General features: G+C 37.8%; 1 protein-coding gene across 1 annotated transcript in view; it reads right to left on the reverse strand.

The window, feature by feature from the left end:
* Nucleotides 1-22,096, reverse strand: part of FBXL17 (F-box and leucine rich repeat protein 17) — a 601,730-nt gene that overhangs the window by 558,526 nt on the left and 21,108 nt on the right. The window contains exons 2-3 of the mRNA XM_064274712.1: nucleotides 14,047-14,169; nucleotides 6,748-7,005 (exon numbers count right to left, since the gene is read on the reverse strand). Coding sequence (XP_064130782.1) covers nucleotides 6,748-7,005; nucleotides 14,047-14,169 — 381 coding nt within the window. The remainder of the gene's footprint in view (nucleotides 1-6,747; nucleotides 7,006-14,046; nucleotides 14,170-22,096) is intronic.

The following is a 22,096-nucleotide window of genomic DNA, read 5'->3' on the forward strand; positions in this document are numbered from 1 at the left end:
CACATTCTTTCACAGAAGCCAGGAGGTACTATACCCCCTTGTTACTACAAAGCCTGACTCCCTCAGCCTCTGCTGGTTTCCTCTATTCCTAAGTGCAACCTCCATGTGACCCTGCATGGCATGCAGGATCTTCTTCCCCTAGGCTCTGAATATATGTGAAAACTGCTGTTAATCTCATCTGTCCAGTGTTGGGTGTCAGGTGTTCATCCATTTCATACCATCTGGGGTGGAGGATCTGTCCTTCACCAATCGGGTGAATAGGAGATAGTCAAACAATGGCCTCCGCAGAGATCAGCAGGATGGGACGCTGTCACGGACTGAATAGTGCCCCCTGAAAATATGTGTCATCTTGGCTAGGCCTTGATTCCCAGTACTGTGTCATTATCCTCCCTTTTGTGATCTGGTGTAATTTTCCTATGTGTTGTAAATCCTTATCTCTGCCCATGGTTAATGAGGCAACATTAGCTCATATTAAAGGATGAGGGTGGGATGCAACACCCTTACTTAGTCACAGCCTTGATCAGATATAAGGGGAGTTTCCCTGGGTTGTGGCCTGCATCACCTTTTATCATACAAGAAATAAGAGGAGAGAGAAGCAAGCAGAGAGATAGGGATCTCCCACCACCAAGAAGGATGAGCCAGGAGTGGAGCATGTCCTTTGGACCCAGGGTCCCTGTGCTGAGAAGCTCCTAGACCAGGGGAAGATTGATGACAAGCACCTTCCCCCAGAGCCAACAGAGAGAGAAAGCCTTCCACTAGAGCTGGCACCCTGAATTTGGACTTCTAGCCTCCTAGACTGTGAGAGAACATATTTCTGTTTGTTGAAGCCATCTACTTGTGGTATTTCTGTTATAGCAGCATTAGATAACTAAGACACAAGCCCAGCTCGCAAAGGCATAGGATGTTTGTGCCTCAGCAAGGGCGTATGGTTACTGGCAAGAGTGTCGTTCAGTCTCATCACAGAAACTGATGTTTTATTTTAGACACAGCATTGGAAATGATAGGGAATTGACGTTCTATCTTGAGTGTAGCATGGCATTAGAGCAAGGGAAAATCTAAACAGCCTTCCAGTGATGTACGTGAGTTTTGTTACTTATTACTAATGTAGCCTCCAGCCTAGCCATTACTAATGTTTCATTTAAAAAATTCTGTGGTTAAAACTTTTTCTACTTAGCTTTAAAAACATAGGATGCTTACGCTATTTGACCAAGAGTTCTAAGGTTCTCCAAGTTCTCTTTTACGGTCTTCATTCTATAATCTAGGCAACTATGCAATAAAGCTCTGACACAACTACAACTTGAATAGAAGAAAGGAGTCATTTAAAACTAAACATAAAACTTGATTTGGCAACACAAGAAAACACCTTCTCTTACTTTGGTTTTTATTTTAATAACATACATAGAATTTTTTTTTTTTTTAATGGTAAGATTGCTCATCAGATTATAGGAATGGAGACCCAGGCCCAATCCAATTTCTTCTTTTAACTACCACTTCAAAAACTGTAAAAGAAAATGTTTCAAATCATCAGAAAGAGAGTTCATTTTCAAACCAAACACAGGTTTTACTGTATGTGAAATACAGAAAGTCAATATAGCATTAGTGGTTTAGTGCTCAGGCTCTGCAGACAGACATATCTGTATTCAATACCCAATTGTCTACCAATATGCATAATCTCAGGCAATTAACTCTAAACCCCGGTTTATCTGTCAAATAGCAATTCATTAAGCATTTCCTTAGCCAACATTCATTGGTTGAGTGCTCAGATTAATCACGGTTCTCCCTTCTTCTGCAACACATGCCTAACATTACAGGTAGAAGGCTATACCCTTAGTATGCCAGCATACCTTTGGTCACACCAGTTGATCTATATATTTACCAAGAGACAGCTGTGTTTGTTCTCAATCCTTTTTTATCTAATTGTATTTATTATAACATAACTCCATTAAATATGACACAAAGTAATTAAAATGAGAAGGAAAAATCAAGTTCTTGCTATAAAAACTAGACTAATGCTTGTAGTCAATAAAAGCAGGCCATAAAAAATTGCTGTTTTTAAGTTTTGGGTTACTGCTGTGTGCCATCAAGTCAACTCTGACTTATAGCAACTCTACAGGACACCAGCAGAACTGCTCCATAGGGTTTCCTAGACTATAATCTTTATGGCAGCAGAACACTAGGTCTTTTCTCCTGCAGAGCGACTGGTGGGTTCGAACCATTGACCTTTCATTAGCAGCTGAGCACTTTAAACACTGTGCCACACAGGGCTCCTTAGTTTTGGGTGAAACAACTATGAAGTTATAAAAGACTGAGGAAAATCACATTCTAAAAGAAGCTGCACTCATTGTTTCACAAGTGGCTTTAAACTGCTCTCACTTCTGTAAAAAAACAAATGAAAATCATGGATGGCACATCATAGTTACGGTTCAACAAAATCAAAACTCCAGTTAGTAATCCCTAATTCAAGAAAAAAGCCTTGACCCTAAATCAAAAGACTCACTAATGAATTTATATTTACATACTGTATTTAAATATATATCTAATACATACTAATTTTTGTGATTCCCTATTTTAACTGATTTTCAGTTAAATATGTAACAGATTCAAATCAATTAATACAGACTTTTAAAAATGTCTCATTGGAGTTTAAAATGCTGAGAAATTTCTATCAAAATATATAAAATCATGCCACAGTCATAAAATTTAAAATTTCCCCATGAGAGACTAATTTGTTTTAATATATGTAAGAACTTCATAGAATGCTTTCCTAGTGAGTAGTCAGGAAAACCATTAAAACAAGTAAGACTGTTGTATAATCTTTCCTTGTAGACAAAATGAGCTCTTTTATAAATTGGTAGTATTCTTAATATATACATTGGACCAACACACCCAGTACTACTTGGAATAGAGTCTATTTCTTCTAATATTGTACTTTCAGTCAATTCATACACAGTGTTTAAGGATATTCATTTTATTTCTGACTTCATCCCGGATCAGATTTAAATCCAGAATTACCGTAACACTCTGCTTTTACTGGGAAGTGTTGCAGCTACATCACAATTCTAAATTTAAACACTAATCCTGAAAAATTCTTGATTGGAATTACTAATTATTTCTCTCAACAAATATTTGCTGAGGGCCTACCACGTAGAGCATGTGCGCTGTGGGTAAAGTGGTACAATATGCATGGCCTCTGCCCTCCTATACTCAAGGTCTAAAAGAGTACAGTCAATTGGCCTGGAAAAGCTGCAAGAGGACACAGGCTTTGGAAATACAGGCTTCAAATTCTAGCTCTACCATCTACTATGATTTAGGCCAGTTCAATAATTTCCCCCTTTATAAAACGAGTTTAATAGCAACTATTTCACAGTTATTATAAAAATTAAATGTGAAAATACAAAAAGTGCCTAATACTATGATGGGAACATTACCAAATATTCAAAATATCCCCAAACTCATGGCCTGACACAATCTATTCAACATTTACTGAATGAAAAAAATGAATAATAGGTTGAGTGGGTAAAGAAATCTTAAATGCCTTTTCGAAAGAAAAGTGTACCAAAGTATAGTCATGCGCTGCGTACGTGTCCATTTCGGGCAAAGTCTGACTACATATACATCCACGGTCCCATGAGGTTTTAACAAAGTTCAGAAATCCCGATCGAAGAACGAGACATAGCTAATTTAGGCATGTCACACTTGACAGTCATGACGATCCTCAAAAACAAATTCTCCAAGCTATTAAAAGGATCAGCTCCACTGAAAGCTACGAGGCTGACAAAAATGCAAGAAAGACCTGTACCAGATATGGAGAAATTGCTAATGACATGGATTGAGGACTGTCTTAGCTTAGCCAGCGCTGTTATAACAGAAATACCACAAGTGGATGACTTCAACAAAGAGAAATTTATTCTCTTACAGTCTAGGAGGCTAGAAGTCCAAATTCAGGGTGCCAACTCCTGGGGAAGGCTTTTTGTATCAGCTCTAGAGGAAGGCCCTTGTCATCAATCTATCCCTGGTCTAGGAAATTCTCAGAGCAGGGACCCCGTGTCCAAAGGACATGCTCTGCTCCTGGCTCTTCCTGCTTGGTGGTAATGAGGTCCTTCTCCTCTCAGCTCGCTTCTTTCTTTTATATCTCAAAAGAGATTGACTCAAGATACAACATAATCCTGTGCATTGTATCCTATCTCATTAACATAACTGCCTCTAATCCTGCCTCATTAACCACAGGCATAAATTAGGATTTAAAGCACAAAGGAAATTTACATCGGGTTAAAAATGGAAGACAACCACACAATATTGAGAATCATGGCCTGGCCAAGTTGACACACATTTTGGGGGGGACACAATTCAATCCATAACATTCTATCCTTTGGACCCCCAAATTTCATGTCCTTGTCACATGTGAAACACATTCGCCCCATCATCCAAAAACCAAACCCACGGCCGTCGAGTTAATTCCAACTCATAACAACCTTGTAAGTATGGCGCCAAAAGTCTAAAATCAACTCCAAGGGCAAATTCCATCCTGGGGCAAAACTCCTCTTCACCTGTGAAATCTAGAATACAAGTTACCTGCTTCCAAAGTACAATTGTGGAACAGACAAAAGGTAGACATTTCCATCACAAATGGGAGAAATTGGATGGAAAGAAGGAATAACAGACACCAAGCAAGTCAGCAGAGCACATTACATTAGCTCTCATGGCTTGAAAATAATCCTCTGTTGTCTAAGACCATTTAGGCAATGGCCCTGCCCCCTAAACTCCAGGTGTTGGCCACACTATCCGGATTCTGAGCGGAGGCCCCTTGGCCCTCAGCTTCAGCTCTGCCTTCCAGGCCCACTGAGATGGCAACTCTGCTCCCTCAGATTTGGGTGGCCCCATTTTCCTAGTCTGTCTAAGCAGCAATCCTATCCCCTCAGCCCCAGCAGGCCCCGTTCTTCTGCCCTTTGGGTATGACAGCCCAACTGCCTCTGCTTTGGACAGATCTGGCCCCATTCTTTTGCCACTTGTGAACAGCAGCCTCACACTCCAGGACCGAACTGGTGGCAATCTGACTCTTTGAAACCTAGGAGGCCATGGCCCCACCCTTTCAGACCCAGAAGACTGTGATTCCACCCTTTGAGACCCCAGAGGTCACAGCCCCACCCTCTCTGAGACCGCAACAGGTTTGCTTCCTGTGCTCCTTGTCCCTTCAGCTTCTGTTTCCTGGTTCCGTGGCCTCTTCAGCCCCTTGGGCCTCTTGGGCCAGCCTAGCCTCTGCCCTGCTTGGGCAAGCATTACAAAGTCTTTTGCTCTACTGCCAAGTGGCTGGAGGTACCACACTCTGCCAGTAAATCTTTGCCAGAAGGCTCTCAGCTTTCTCACTCATGGGTCAGCAAGCCTAGCTCCACCAATAAGTACTCAGAGGCACCCCATTCTACCTGGAAGCCTCCTTCCTGCCCAAAGGCAATCAGCTCTCTTGCTCCATGGACTGGTTTTAAAGTCTAAATTCAGGATGCTAGCTCCAGGGAAAGGCTTTCTCTCTCTTGTTGGCTCTGGGGAAAGGTCCCTGTCATCAGTCTTCCCCTGGTCTAGGAACTTCTCAGTACAGGGACAACAAGTCCAAATGACATCCTCTGCTCCTGGCTCTTCTTATTTGGTGGTAATGAGGTCCCCCTCCTCTGTGCTCACTACTTTTATATCTCAAAAGAGACTGATTCAAGATACAACCTAATCCTGTAGATTGTGTCCTATCTCATTAACATAAATGCCTCAAATTCTGCCTCAAAAACATCATAAAGATTAAGATTTACAACACATAGGAAAATTACATTAGGTTAAAAAACGGAGGACAACCACACAATATTGGGAATCATGGCCTAGCCAAGCTGACACACATTTTGAGGGAACACAATTCAATTCAATTCACAACAAAGACCAAACACAAAAGTGAATCCCTCTCAGCTCACTGCCAATTACTGATAAGGCATGAAGCTTGCTGGACATGCTTAAAGAAAGAGAAGGACAGGAGTACAATACTGAGGTTAGTGCTAGAGCTCTGGGTGGTTCAAGCACTTTAAACAACGTTTTTCACTGTATAATGTGAAAATGAGAGTTGAGTCTGCGAGTGCTGTTGCAAAGGCAGCTGAAAAATTTGTTGAAAGCTTAAATAAACTAATTGTAGAGGGAGGTTATTTGCCCCAACAAATTTTTAATATGGATGAAACCTTCTTATTCTGGAAGCAAATGCCTAAAAGGACATTCATCCATAATATAGTGTTTGCACAACATCCAAATCACATAAAGTCCTATTTCATAGAATGTATTGTGGACATTAAGCAACACATGACTGTATATGTATTATTTTAATCCAACTATTCTGCAAAATATAGGTAATTACCGCCCTTCTCTTTATCTTACACTCTTCTTCCATTTTTGCCTTAAAATACTTAGCTATGTTAAAACATGTAAACATGTCATCTAGGAACAAAAAAGGAGAACTAAAAAAGTTCTCAACTAAAGCCAAATTTGGTACAAAGTTTAAGTGACAAAAAGAAGTTAATACCTGATGGGAAAAGTTCACTCACTACAAAACATGGCAAAGTTAATTAACCACTTCCCTAAACTTATTCATGAGTACATGAAAAGATGAATCACTGCAGTCTCTGGGCATTATTTTTAATATAATTCAACATCTTAAAAGTGTTGCTACAAGAAAACACTTTGATTTAATATGAGTAAAATCATTTTATAAATAGTAAAATTTACCTGCTTGAGTCCTTCATCAGTAAGTTTGTCCTGGTTGCCTACATGCACTTTCTGAAGTAAAGGACAATGAGAGGCAACCGCAATAATAGAGGTGTCAGAAAGCTGCTTACACCTGTAGGCTGTATACCTAAGAAGTCCAGGACACTTAAATGCTAAAACACACACGCCAGTGTCAGACATGCTGCGACAATCAGAAATGTTTATTTCAATTATATTTTGACTTCTTGATGCAATTTTTTCCAATAATTCATCAGTGACCTATGAGAGAAAAAGAAGAAGTTTAAATTTTTGCGAAAGATAAGACACTTTCTGTCCTTTCGTTAAATTTCCCCCAATAAATAATTATAGCACTAGCACCACAATCAAAACCTTTTTATTTAATATTACAGCATAACAAGAATACATGTGTTTTAATTAGTAGCCTAAAGTCTATCATTATTGGGAAAACTTAATTAAAACGTCAACCCCACGAAAATTCACCAAACAAAACTGTATTGAGATTTTGAATGTTTTGTTCTTTTTAGTCCACCCAACAGTGATCAGTCCATCAAGATTCATGAATCTTGACTTTTTACACTTGTTATGAAATGATTCCATAATATACATAAACTTCATTTTTTTGTCACTTTAATCAGAATACTATCTCACACATAGCTTAGAAAATATATCACTTTGTACGATATATATCAAAGACTATATGTCCATGTCAAACAGCTTTTCTCAGAAGACTAATACTAAATATAAGTAATCTTAAAATTCGCCTGGTGAAAAACTCTCATGGCCATCTAGATTTAAAAAAAAGAATAGACCTCTACATATCCCCTGCCCAATCAAATTTCCAAAAAGGAAAACAGAGTTAATGTCGTTTATATTCTTTGGGTAAAAATAAGAATACATACACTACGAGGTTTAGAATGGAATAAGGAAAAAGTGTCGAGTGACACCAAGAATAAGAGCTAAGGCTGAAGATATCTTTATGCTTCTTGGAAACAGCACAAACACTAATAGTTTCCATAAAAGCTAAACTTCTGACGTACCTCTCTTTTTATTTATTTTTTAGTCTCCAGACCTAACTACCAGCAGCAGGGGAAAGCTATTCGTTGTCTAAGTTTGTAACAAGTAGCTCAGACATTCAAGGTTAATGCAGTAAAGAGTCAATGGATTACTTCACACTTGCCACTCTATCACCTACAACTAACTAACTAACTACTCATCATTCTCCCTGGACTCACATTTCATGAACCCAGGCAGGTAAATTACTAATTCTGTAATTGTTTTAAATCTCTTAACCAATGAGGCAGAAAGAGAACAAATCATATAATGCTCTGGAACTTGCTTATTTTGTTTATGTGTGTACGTTGTTTAAACACTACTAAATACCATGGTAGAGTTTAGAGTAAGTAGGTTTAGAATAGTAAAATTCTATTCTTACTGGATAGTTTTATGTATTTCTAACGCCAAGTACTGACTACCAAGGTTGAAGAGTTAATCAAAAAATCCAACAAACTGCAATAAGCACCATAAACTCCATCTTTTCTCCTATTTATGACACCATATAAACACACTGGGCAGCAGGGTAAGGGAAAGATTAGAAAATTCATCAAAAAGACAGTTTAAAAAAAAAGTTATCTTAGCACATTTTGCTCCCAATTCTTCATCTAAAAACCAGAGAAAATAATATCTACTCCTAGGACTGTTGTGAGGATTAAATAAGTTAACAGGTATAAGGCTCTTAGAACAGTAAACGGCACATCATCAAAACAAATCCACTACTGTTTAAGTCGGCTCCGACTCATAGTGACTCTATAGGACAGGATAGAACTGCCTGATAGCATTTCCAAGGAGCTGCTGGTGGATTCGAACTGCCAACCGAAGTGTCAACAGCCAAGCTCAACTACTGCGACACCAGAGCTACAAATCGCACACAGGCAGTATTATATAAATGTTTCCATTTTTTTTCTACTATTGACATTCACATTGTAATTCATTGCATCAAGTTGGCTCTGACTCATGGCAACCTCACGTACAACAGAATGAAACACTGTCCAGTTCTACACCAGTGGCACGATCATTGGTATGTTTGGGTATGTTGTTGTAGCTACTGTGTCAATCCATCTCTTTGAGGGTTTCCCTTCTTTTTAGTGGCCCTCTACCACACATGATGTGCTTTCCTAGCAATCAGTCTCTCCTAATGATGTGTCCAAAGTGAGTTGAAGTCTAGCCATCCTCACTTCCTAAGGAACATTCTGGTTGTTTATTCTTTTGGCAGTCCATAGTACAGTCAATACTCTTCACCAATGCCACAGTTTGAACACAGCCAATACTTTCATTATTCAATTTTTCAGGTCTTCCTTTTTCATTATTCAACTTTCCCATACATATGATGTGACTGAAAAGACAATGGCTTGGGTCAGACACATCTTGATCATCAAAGTGACATCTTTGCTATTGAAAACTTAAAGAGGTCTTTTGCAACAAATCTACCCAATGTACCATGACATTTGATTTCTTTTTTATTTATTTTGCTTTAGATGAAGGTTTACACAGCAAATTCCTTTCTCATTAAACAATTAATACACATATTGCTTTGCGCAATTCATTGCCAACCCCACAACATGTCAATACTCTCCCCTTCTTGACCGTGAGTTCCCCATGTCCATTCATCCAGCTTTCCTGCCCCCTCCTGCCTTTTCATCCTTGCCCTTGGGCTGGTGTGCCAATTTAGTCTTGTATACCGGGCTGACCTACATGTATTATTTTTTGTTTAATGGGCCTGTCTAATCCTTGGCTGAAGAATGAACCTCAGGAGTGACTTCAGCACTGAGTTAAACAGGTGTCTGGGGGCTATACACTTCAGGTTTCTCCAGTTTCTGTCAGACCAGTAAGTCTGCTCTTCTTTTTTGAGTTTGAATTTTGTTCTACATTCTTCCCTAGCTCTGTCCGAGACCCTCTATTGTGATTTGTGTCAAAGAGCTGGTGGTAGTAGCCAGACACTACCTCGTTGTGCTGGACTCAGTCTGGTGGAGTTTGTGGTCCATTAGTCCTTCGGACTAATCTTTCCCTTGTCTTTGATTTTCTTCATTCTCCTTTGCTCCAGATAGAATGGGACTAATGGAGTTAGATGGCCACTCACAAGCTTTTAAGACCCCAGATACTACTCACCAAAGCAGGACGTAGAAAAGTTTCTTTATAAAACTATGTTATGCCAAACAAGCTACATGTCCCCCAACACCATGGTCCCCGGCCCTCGGTCCAGTAATTCAGTCCCTCAGGGAGTTTGGATATGTCAATGAAGCCTCTAAGATTTTTGCCTTGGACAAGTTGTACTGGCTTCCCCAGTATTGTGTACTGTCTTACCCTTCACCAAAGTTACCACTTATCTATTGTCTAATTAGTGTTTTCCCTCCCTACTCCTCCCTTCCTCGTAACCATCAAAGATTGTTTCTTTCTGTGTGTAAACCTTTGAATGAGTTTTATAACAGTGGTCTCATACAGTATTTGTCCTTTTATGATTGACTTATTTGCTCAGCATAATGCCCTCAATCCATGTTGTGAGATGTTTTGCAGATTCATCCTTGTTCTTTATCACTGCATGTATATACCACAGTTTATCCATTCATCTACCTATAGGCACTTAGGTTTGTTTCCACCTTTTTGCTATTGTGAATAATACTGCAATGAACATGGGTGTGCATATATCTATTCATGTGGTGGCTCTTATTTCTCTAGGATATATTCATAGGAGTAGGATTGCTAGACCATATGGTATTTATATTTCCGGCTTTATTAAAAAAGTGCCATATCATTGTTCAAAATGTTTGTACCATTTTACATTTCCACCAGCAGTGCATAAGAGTTCCAATTTCCCCATAACCTCTCCAACATTTGTTATTTTCTGTTTTTGTGATTTGTGCCAGGAGTGTCGGGGAGAGATAGCATCTCATCATACTTTTGATTTGCATTTCTCTAATGGCTAATGATCGCGAGCATTTCCTCCTGTGTCTGTTAGCTGTCTGAATGTCTTCTTTGGTGAAGTGTCTGTTGATAGCCTTTGCACATTTTTTAATTGGATTATTTGTCTTTTTGTTGCAGAGGTATTGGATTTTCCTACAGATTTTAGCAGTTAGACCTTTGTTGGGTTTGTCACAGCCAAAAATTTTTTCCCAGTCTGTAGGTTCTCTTTTTACTCTTTTGGTGAAGTCTTTTAATGAGCATAAGTATTTAATTTTTAGAAGATTCCAGTTATCTAGTTTATCTTCTGATGTTTGTGTATTGTTAGTTATGGTTTGTATCTAATTTATGCTGTGTATTAGAGCCTCTAGCATTGACCCTATTTTTTCTTCTATGACCTTTTAGCTTTTGTTTTTATATTTAGGACTTTGATCCATTTTGAATTAGTTTTTTGTACAGTGTGAGATATTGGTCCTGCTTCATTTTTGTACATAGGCACATCCAGTTTTGCCAGCACCATTTGTTTAAAAGGCTCTCTTTTCCCCCCATTTAATGGACTTCGGGCCTTTGTGGAAGATCAGGTGTCTGTAGGTGCATGGATTTACATTTGGGCTCTGGACTGTTTTCCACTGGTCAATGTGTCTGTCATTGTACCAGTACCAGGCTCTTTTGACTACTGCAGCTGTACAGTAGGTTCTGAGGTCAGGTAGTGCAAGGCCTCCCACTTTATTCTTCTTTTTCAATAGTGCTTTACTTATCTGGGGCCTATTCCCTTTCCACATGAAGTTAATGATTAGTTTTTCCATCTTTTTAAAGAATGTTGTTGGAATGTGTATCGGGACTGCATTGTAGTTATAGACGGCTTTGGACAGAAGCGACATTTTCACAATATGGAGTCTACCTATCCATAAGCATGGTATATTCTTCCATTTATGTAAGTCTCTTTGGGTTTTCTGCAGTAGTATTTTGTAGTTTTCTTTGTATAGGTCTTCTACATCCCTGGTTAGATTTACTCCAAAGGTTTTTTTTCTTTTTTTAGCAGCTACTACAAATGATGTGCTTTCCTGATTTTCTTTTCGTAATTCTCTTTATTGGTATACAAAAATCCAACTGATTTTTGTATGTTTACCTTGTATCCTGCTATTCTACAGAATCTTTCTGTTAGCTACAGTAGTTTTCTTATGGAGTCTTTTGGGTTCCCTATGTATAGTATCATATCACCTGCAGTAAGAACAGTTTTACTTCTTCCTTACCAATCTGGATGCCCTTTATTTCTTTTTCTTGCCTTACTGCTCCAGCTAGGACTTCCAACACAATGTTAAACTGCTGTTGTTGTCAGGTTCCGTCGAGGCAGTTCCAACTCACAGCAACCCTACATACAGTAGGAGTGGTGATAAAGGGCAACCTCATCTTGTTCCTGTTCTCAGGGAGAATGTTTTCAGTCTCTCTGTTGAGAACAATGTTGGCTGTTGGTTTTGCATAGATGTCATTTATTATGTTGAGGAATTTGCCTTCTGTACCTATTTTATTGAGAGTTCTTATCAGGAATGGGCGTTGAACTTTATTGAATGCCTTTTCTGCACAAATTGAGATAATCATGTGATTCTTTTAATTTTGTTTTATTTATGTGATGGATTATGCTGACTGACTTTCTAATGTTCAGCCACCCTTGTATATCTGGTATGCATCCACTTGGGTCATGTTGTATTTTTTTTTTTTTTTACATGATGCTGAATTCTACTGGCTAGAATTTTGTTGATAATTTTTGCATCTATATTCATGAGAGATATTGGCCTGTAATTTTTTTTTTTTTTGTGGTGTCTTTGCCTGGTTTTGTATCAGGGCTATGCTGCCTTCGTACAGTGAATTTAGAAGTACCCCTTCTTTTTCTATGTTGTGAAGTAGTTTGAGTAGTATTGGAGTAAGCTGTTCTCTGAATGTTTGGTAGAATTCTCCAGTGAAGCCATCCGGGCCAGGAAGTTTTTTTCATGTGAGTTTTTATTACCTTTTCAATCTCTTGATACAGGTCTCCTCAGATTTTCTACCTCAGTTTGTGTTAGTTTAGGTAGGTAGTATCTTTATTTTGGTAAGTTTGTTAATTTTGAGATTAACTTGAAATTCAACCCTATCTCCCTAAGCTTAAACCACTATTTTATTACTTGATATTGCCTTGATCTCCTCTCTATGTGAAAGATCATTTATTCCCTCTTATTAAAAAAAAAAAAAAAAAAAATTTTTTTTTTTGCAGCAGGAACCAGAGACATCGATCTATAAATAACATCAAAACAGTAAAAAAAAAAAAAAAAATTTTTTTTTTATACTGTTTTGATGTTATTTATAGATCGATGTCTCTGGTTCCTGCTGCAAATTTTTTAGTTTTGTTTTATCATGGAGAGGTCACTTGATTTCTTGACTGCTGCTTTCATAGACGTTGACTACTGATCCAAGTAGAATGAAACTGTTGATGACTTCAATTTCTTCTGTATTAATTATGATGATATTTATCGGTCCAGTGGAAAGGATTTTCATCTTGTTCACGTTCAAGTGTAATCCATACTGAAGGTTGTGGTCTTTGATCTTCATAAGAAAGTGTTTCAAGTAATCTTTATTTTCATCGAGAAAGGGTGTATCATCTGCATATCACTGTCAGTTTCCCATACTATGAAAGCTTGTGTGTTGCTATGATGCTGGAAACTATGTCATTGTATTTCCAGTACCTGCAGGATCACACAAGGTGGACAGGTTTCAGCAGAGTTTCCAGAGACTAAGATGGACTCAGAAGAAAGGCCTGGCAATCTACTTCTGAAAATTAGCCAATGAAAGCCCTACGGATCACAACAGAGTACTGCCCAATATATGTTCATGATATAATTCTCCCAAAAGAGAAAAAGCTTAATAACTTTTTTTTGAAAAGAAATGAAAAAAAGGGAAGACAAAGACAAGAGATTAAGAAACAAACCCAAATTAGCAACCGAAATTAAAAACTATCGTGTATACCACAAGAACCTGGCTTTAACTCACATTCACAAAAAAAAACATATTATTAATGCACAGAACTGTAACAGAATTATAGATAAGTCAGAGCTCTGGTGGTGCACTGGTTAACAACTTGTCTGCTAACCAAAAGATTAGCAGTTTGAATCTACCAGCCACTCCCTGGAAACTCTATGGGGCAGTTCTACTATGTCCTACAGGGTTGCAATGAGTCAGAATCGACCCAATGGCACTGGGTTTGGTTTTTGGTTTGGGTACCTTAAAAAATACAACACGAAAGACATGATTTCTGAAGAGTAACAGATATTTTTTAATTGAATAAGTCAAATTGTTTCTTAGAATCAGATCCCATACCTGCTGACGACTACTAAGATCCAGCTGCTTCCAAAACTGGAAATCTAAACAAAGATCACGCCAGTACTTGCAAACCAATGATGCGGAAAGGCAACGCTCATCCAGGGACAAATTGGAAAATATCTGTGAAGAAAAAAGGAACTATATGATAACACGTGCTAAACATTTTAAAGGCACAGAGAAGGGTTTTTATTTACTAGTTATAAAGATTAACTTTTTAAAACATAAAATAATCTTGCATACAAGTGGCCATTATTAGAAGAGTCATTGTTAAAGGCTGATCTAAAGAGAAAGTATGGTACAGTAGTTAAGAACATGGGCTGCTGTTACATTTTGGGTAAGAAGCATGAAGAAGGGAGCAGAAGGGCAGGTGCACATGTGCTAATATTTTAAAAATTGGAAGGATAAACCAAAAACTATTTTTAAAAAAATCTTACCTTTAGTGGGAGAGAGAAAAAAAGTAGTAGGGTAGCCAGATGAATGTACCTAGTTTTATAGTTTTGGCCTTGGAACCATGTGAACATTTTTTATGATTTTAAAAAACAAAAATAAGTCCTAAGAAGGGCACTTCATTTCTAACCTGGTTGGCTACATGCTAAAACAAAACAAAACAAAAAAAATTCTACAGCAAATGTTGAGTTAATAGGACCCAGAGTATTTTACCATAATATTTAAAATACCAGGACACAATCCGAAGTTACTCAACATAAGAAGGAAAAAAAGTGATCAATTCTAAAGAAAACAAGACAATCAACAGTGCCAAACAAGATGACACAGATGTTAGAGTTATCAAAGACTTTAAAACACTTGTTATAGCCATAGTCCATGAGGTAAACACTCATGTGTTTCTAAGAAGCTCTCAACAAAGAAATAGAAATTATAAAAACAATTAAGTGGGCATTTTAAACTGAAAAATACAAGGGATGAAATCAATTACTAGAAGGGCTCTGTAACAGAATAGAGATGACTGCAGAAAGGCATGGTGAGCTAACAGATGAACAGAAACTAGTCAATCTGAAGAACAGATGGAAAAAATGCAAAGAACTTCAAAGATCTGTTACAAAATATCAAACAATCTAACTTTCATGTATGGGAGTCCCAGAAACAGAAAAGAAACAGAATGGTGCAGAAAAAAAAATTTGAAGAAATAATGGCTTTAAGCCCGCCAAATTTGCTGGAAGACATAAATGTAGAGATTCAAGATCAGGAAACCCCAAACAGGATGAAGTGTAAGAAAATTACACCCAGGCATATCATCATTCAAACTGCTGAACACCAAAGATAAAAAAATAAATCCTGAAATTAGCAACAAAAGCAGGACACATAACATAAAGGAGAGTATCATTCAAATGAAAACAGATTTCTCATCAGAAACAATGGAGGGCAGCAGACAGTGGTAAAACTTATTAAACATTTGACAGAAAAAAACTGTCAGCCCAGAATTATATATTCAGGAACGCTATCCTTCAGGAATGACAGCAAACACAGACATATTCCAAGGAACGAAAATTAAGAGAGTCTATTACCAAGACTTGCTCTAAAAGAAGTGCTAGTGACTGAAGTGAAATGATAACAGAGAAACCTAAAATTTCAGGAATGGAGGAAAAGCATCAGAAATAATATCTAAGTAAACATAACAGACATTTTTCTTAAGTTCTTTATAATATTTAAGTCTGTTATAACAAAAATATAACAGCTTGTTTTCAATATATACAGATGTAAGACACATGCCAACTATAATGTAAAGGAAGGAAAAGTAAAGGCAGCTTTATGGTTTTAAGGCTTCTAAATTTTACTTACAGCGGTAAAAGTAGACATTAGGTATGAAACATTATATACTGTAATTCCTAAAAAAAAAAATTTTTTTAAGCAACTACTAAATATATAATATGAAGAATATACCCAAAATTAAAAAACCCAGTAAATTAAATTTATATATATACACACACCTATTAAAACAATCAAAAAACAGAAGAGCAAAAAAAAAAAAAAGACAAAAACAGAAGAGACTTTCAGAGAACAATTAAAGAAATGGCAAACTTTAATAATATAAATAATTACATTAAATGTAAATGATCTAACATACCAATTAGAAGACAGATTGCCAAACAGATTTGAAAAAATAAAACCCACCTATACAGTATCTAGAAATCCTGGTGGTCTAGGGGTTAAAGAGCTACGGCTGCTAGCCAAAAGGTCGGCAATTCGAATTCACCAGGCGCCCCCTAGAAATACTATGGGCAGTTCTACTCTGTCCAGTGGGGTTGCTATGAGTCAGAATCGACTTGTTGGCAATGGATTTTTTTTTTTTTCATTTTATATGGCATCTGCAAAAAATCCAATTTAAACATAAGGACGTAGGTTAAAAGGAAATTTTATATATCATACAAATAATAAAAGAAATCTGAAGAAGCTATACTAATAGCAGACAAAGTCGACTTCAGAACAAGGACAATTACCAGGGATAAATCTGGAAAATTCAAAACATGTAAAAATTATATAACACAAGCATAAATGACCAATGGTTGTCTTAAAGAAGAAATCACAATGGAGATTAAAAAATACTCTGAGATGAATGAACATAAGAACAAAACATACTAAAATTTATGCCATATAAATGTAAACAACTACACTAAATAAAAAAGATCTCAAATAAATAACCTAACCTTTCACTTTAAGGAGGAAAAAAAAACGAGCAAACTAAACACAAAGCAAGCATAAAGAGGGAAATAATAAAGATCAGAGCATATATAGTCGCCAGGGCTCCGTGGCACAAAGACTTAAGAGCTCCACTGCTAACCACAAGGTCGGCAGTTCCATCCCACTAGCCACTCCTTGGAAACCCAACAGGGCAGCTCTACTCTGTCCAGTAGGGTCACTATGAGTTGTAATCAACTTGACGACAATGGGTTGTTGTTTGTAGAGCATATATAAAGAAAATAGTGAATGTAAAAACCAATACAGATAATCAACAAAATCAAAAGTTTAGTCTTTGAAAGATCACCAAAATTGACTAAACTTTCAGTTAGATTGAACCAGAAAAAGGGAGAAGACTCAAATTACTAAAATCAAGATTGAAAATAAGAATATTACTACTGACCTTGCAGCAATGAAAGGATTTGTAATACCATTAGATAATGTAGAATAAAAAAAAAAAAAAAAAATTTTTTTTTTTTTTTTGAATGGAGTGGATAAATCCCTAGAAACACAAAAACTGACTCAAGAAGACATGGAATATCTGAATAAACTTGTAACAAGAGAGTAAATCGGTAATAACAAAAATTTCTAACAAAATAAAGCCAAGGACCAGATGGCTTCACCAGCAAATTCTATCAAATATTTAAAGAAGAATTAACACCAATCCTTACCAAATTATTTCTAAAATTAACGGAGAAGGGAATATTTTCTAGCTTATTCTGTGAAGCCAGCATTACTCTGCTACCAAAGTCAAACACAAACATTACAAGAAAACTACAGACCAATATGTCTTATAAATATATACACAAAAATCCTCAACAAAATACTAATGTATTTTGTGCTGAATTCAGCAGCACATTAAAGGGATTACACAGCTGACAAAGTGAGAGTTACCGCAGGAACTCAAGGGTTGTTCCACATACAAAAAAACAATCAGTGTAATACACCACATTACCAGAATCAAGGAAAAAGCAAATCATCTCAGTAGAAGCATGTTATGGATTGAATTATAGTCCCCCAAGATCTGAAAACATGGTTTTCTTTGTTATCTTAATGGGGCCATAGCAGTTTAAGGTGTGTTCTAAACCTAATCACTTCCTGTTCATGAAAAGAGCAGACTGGACATAGAAGTAAGCCCAAACAGGGTGGAAAAGAGAAGCCAACTGAAGATTGACAAGGAACCAAGGAATGCCAGGCTACAGAAGCTGACACAAGGATCTTCCTCCAGAGCTAACATAGAGCTGTCTCCTAGAGCCAGTGCCCTGAACTTAAACTTCTAGCCTAGTGAACTATGAGAAAATAAATTTCTGTTCTTTACAGTCATCCACTTACAGTATCCCTGTTACAGCAGCATTTGACAAAATGTAACACCCTTTCACGATAAAAACACGCAAGAAACTAGAATAGAAGGGAATTTCTTCAACCTGATAAAGACCATCTATGAAAAGCCCACAGCTAACATCATACTTCATGAGGAAAGATTGAAAGCTTTCCTCCCTAAGATCAGGAAGAGGACAAAGGACTCTGCTCTTGCACTTCTATGCAACATTGTGCTGGAGGTATTAACTAGTGCAAAAAAAAGAAATAAAAGGCATCCAAATTGGAAAAGAAGTAAAGCTATTTCTATTCACAGGTTGCATGATCTTACACACAGAAATCCTGAAGAATATACACAAAAAACTACCAGATCTATTTAAAAAATTCAACAAAGTTCCAGGATACAAGATCAACACATTAAAAAATCAGTTGTATTTCTACACACTAGAAATAAAAATCCAAAAATGAAATTAAGAAAACAATTCATCTCAGTAGCATCAAAAAGAATAAAATATTTAGGAATAAATCTTTTAAAAAGGTGCAAGACTTGTACACTGAAAACTACAAAACACTGTCGAAATAAATTTAAAAAGACCTAAATAAGGGAAAGACATCATGTTCACAAATTGGAAGACTTACTACTGTTAAAATGTCAATATTTCCCAAATTAATTTACGAATTCACTGCAATCCCTATCAAAATCCCAACTGCCTTTTTTTGCAGAAATATACAAGCTGAACTAAATCATAAAGAATTTAAAGGGACCTGGAATATTACCAAAACAATCTTGAAAAAGAACAACGAAGTTGGAGGATTTACATTCGCCAATGTCCAAACTTACTACAAATCTACAGTAATCAAAACAAAGTGACATTTGCATAAAGACAGGAATAAAATTGAGAGTCCAGAAATAAACCTAAACAAATGACAGTCAACAAGACCATCCACAACTGAGAAAGAATAGTCTTTTCAACAAATAGTGCTGGGACATGTGGATATGCACATGCAAAAGAATGAAGTTGCACCACTCCCTCACACCACACACAAAATTTAAATCAAAATAGATCAAAGACTTCAATGTAAGAGTTAAACTATAAAACTCTTAGAAGAAAAAAACAAACCCGTTGCCATCAGTTTGGTTCCAACTCATAGCGACCCTACAGGACAGGGCAGAACTGTCCTATAGGGTCTCAATGGCTATAATTTTTATACAAGCAACTGTCCCATCTTTCTCCGAGGGAATAGCTGGTGGATTCAAACCTCCAAACTTTCCGTTAGTAGCCAAGTGCTTAAATACTGCACCACCAGGGTTCCTCTCTTAGAAGAAAGCACAGGAGACAGGAGTACACAGAAGTAAATCTTTGAAGCTGTGGATATGGCAAGGGGTTCTTAGAGACGACACAAAAAGCACAAGCAACAAAAAAGTAGAGAAGGTGGAGCCAAGATGGCGAAATAGACAGACCCTTCCAGCAAGCCGTCTTACAACAAAGACCCGGAAAAAACAAATGAAACGAGTATGTTTATGACAAGCTAGGAGCCCTGAGCATCAAAGGCAAGCTTAGAAAACGAAGAGCAGCAGGGGGAGGAAGAGATAGTTCAGAAGCGGAGAGGAGTTACCGGACCTGAATCACGGGGAGCTCACAGGCACCATTCCCGGGAGCGAAAGCAGCGGAATGGTACTAGCGTTTGGCCACAACTTCCTCAGGGAGTACCAGCCAGCCACACAGCCTACTCACACCTCTGGAACCAGAGAAGAACGGCACTCTTGGCAAAAGCTAAGTACTTGCGTATATTTTACCACGTCCCCCCCGCCCCAGCTGGCTTCAGTCGTTGATTTCCCTGGGCCTGACATAGGCCCTATTGAGCACCTAGAGCCATCCTCCTGGCCTTGGAGAAGGAATAAATTTGCAACTGGGGGAAAAGATAATTTGCTAGCTCCACTAACCAGGGGAGCTCAAGACAAACGCGGTTCCTGTCCAGGCATAGACGCTTCATGGATTTTGAGTACCTTTCCCCTCTGCATGGACCTGTGTGAGCCTATGTCAGGAAAACAGGCCCTTGTTGGCAGACTCTAACCATTTCAGCTGAGCAGCTGAGAGGTGGGTGTTTGATGTTTGACATTGCTTTTCCTATTAAACAGGGTCCTCACCTACCCACATCAGGGACCTAAGGACTGGAGGCTCCACTCAGGTCACCCAGTCACCCATGACAGGGATCCAAGGATAACTGGTACCTCCCAGTCCTTACTACCAAAAACACTGGGTGCCCATGGTCTGTCTGCAGAACCCACCAGCCTGTACGCTTTAGGGAACAGGGACACGCTTTCCTCAGAGACACATGGGGGACGATTCTCAGCCCCCTGCCTTGTTCAGAGTGTGATCCCCTGCTGCAACCAGATATCAGTACCTATACCAATTGTCCCTGCCCCTCTAAGACTGTAGGACAGAGCCTGTACCACACACCTGATGATCACCTACCTGGACACCTGAGCCAAATTCATACAAGACAAGTGAATGGACTCCTAGAATGATACACCTGATAACAGCTCTAGCCATCTGAAGACAGGACGTCAGAGCTCCAAAGGTGAAAATAATCAAGCTAGCTCACTCAAGCAACCCACTTGGGCATATGAGAACAAAGCAAAGCAAGAAGTTACAACGCAGTAGGCAAACATAAACTAATACGATAACTTATAGAAGGCTCGGAGACAACAGTCAATATCAAGTCACATAAAGAAACAGACCATGATCGCCTCAACAAGCTCTCAAAACAAAGAATCCAGGGATCTTCTAGATAAGAGTGCTTTCCTAGAATTACCAGTCACAGAATATAAAAGATTAATATACAGAACCCTTCAAGACATCAGGAAGGAATGAGGCAATACGCAGAACAAGCCAAGGAACACACAGAAAAAGTAACTGAAGAAATTAAAAAGATTATTCAGGAACATAATGAAAAATTTAATAAGCTGGAAAAATCCATAGACAGCAATCAGAAATTCAGGAGGTTAACAATAAAATTACAGAACTAGACGACTCAGTAGAAAGTAAGAGAAGCAGAACTGAGCAAGTGGAAGGCAGAATTTCTGAACTCGAAGATAAATCACTTGGCTCTAATATATTTGAAGAAATATCAGATAAAAGAATTTTTAAAAATGAAGAAACCTTAGGAATCATGTGGGATTCTATCAACAGTAATAACCTACGAGTGACTGGAGTACCCAAACAGGGAGGGATAACAGAAAATACAGAGAGAATTGTTGAAGATTTGCTGACAGAAAACTTCCCTGATACCATGAAAGATGAGAAGGTATCTATCCGAGATGCTTATCAAACTCCACGAAAGGTAGATTTTAAAAGAAACTCACCAAGACATATCATAATCAAACTTGCCAAAACCAAAGATAAAAAGAATTTTAAGAGCAGTGAGGGATAAACGAAAAGTCACCTACAAAGGAGAGTCAATAAGAATAAGCTCGGACTACTCAGCAGAAACCATGCAAGCAAGGAGGCAATGGGATGACTTACATAAAAAATTGAAGGAAAAAAATTGCCAGCCAAGAATCTTATATCCAGCAAAACTATCTCTCAAATATGAAGGTGAAATTAGGACATTTCCAGATAAACAGAAGTTTAGGGAATTCATAAAAACCAATCCAAAACTACAAGAAATATTAAAGGGAGTTCTTTGGTTAGAAAATCAAAAGAAAAAAGTAGATAGAATGGACTTCATCAAAATTAAATGAAAACACCTCTTCTCATTCACTAGGATGGATTTTTTTTTTTTAATTTTTAATGGAAAATAAAAGTGTTGATGAGGATGTGGAGAAACTGGAACCCTTATACATTGCTTAATGGAGATGTGGAAACCCTGGTGGTGTAGTGGTTAAGTGCTACAGCTGCTAACCAAAAGGTCAGCAGTTCAAATCCACCAGGTACTCCTCAGAAACTCTAAGGGGCTGCTCTACTCTGACCACTATGAGTCGGAATCGACTGAATGACAATGGGTTTGGTTTTTTTTTTTAATGGGAATGCAA

Source organism: Loxodonta africana, chromosome 2 (assembly GCF_030014295.1).
Source record: "Loxodonta africana isolate mLoxAfr1 chromosome 2, mLoxAfr1.hap2, whole genome shotgun sequence".
NCBI classification, from domain to species: domain Eukaryota; kingdom Metazoa; phylum Chordata; class Mammalia; order Proboscidea; family Elephantidae; genus Loxodonta; species Loxodonta africana.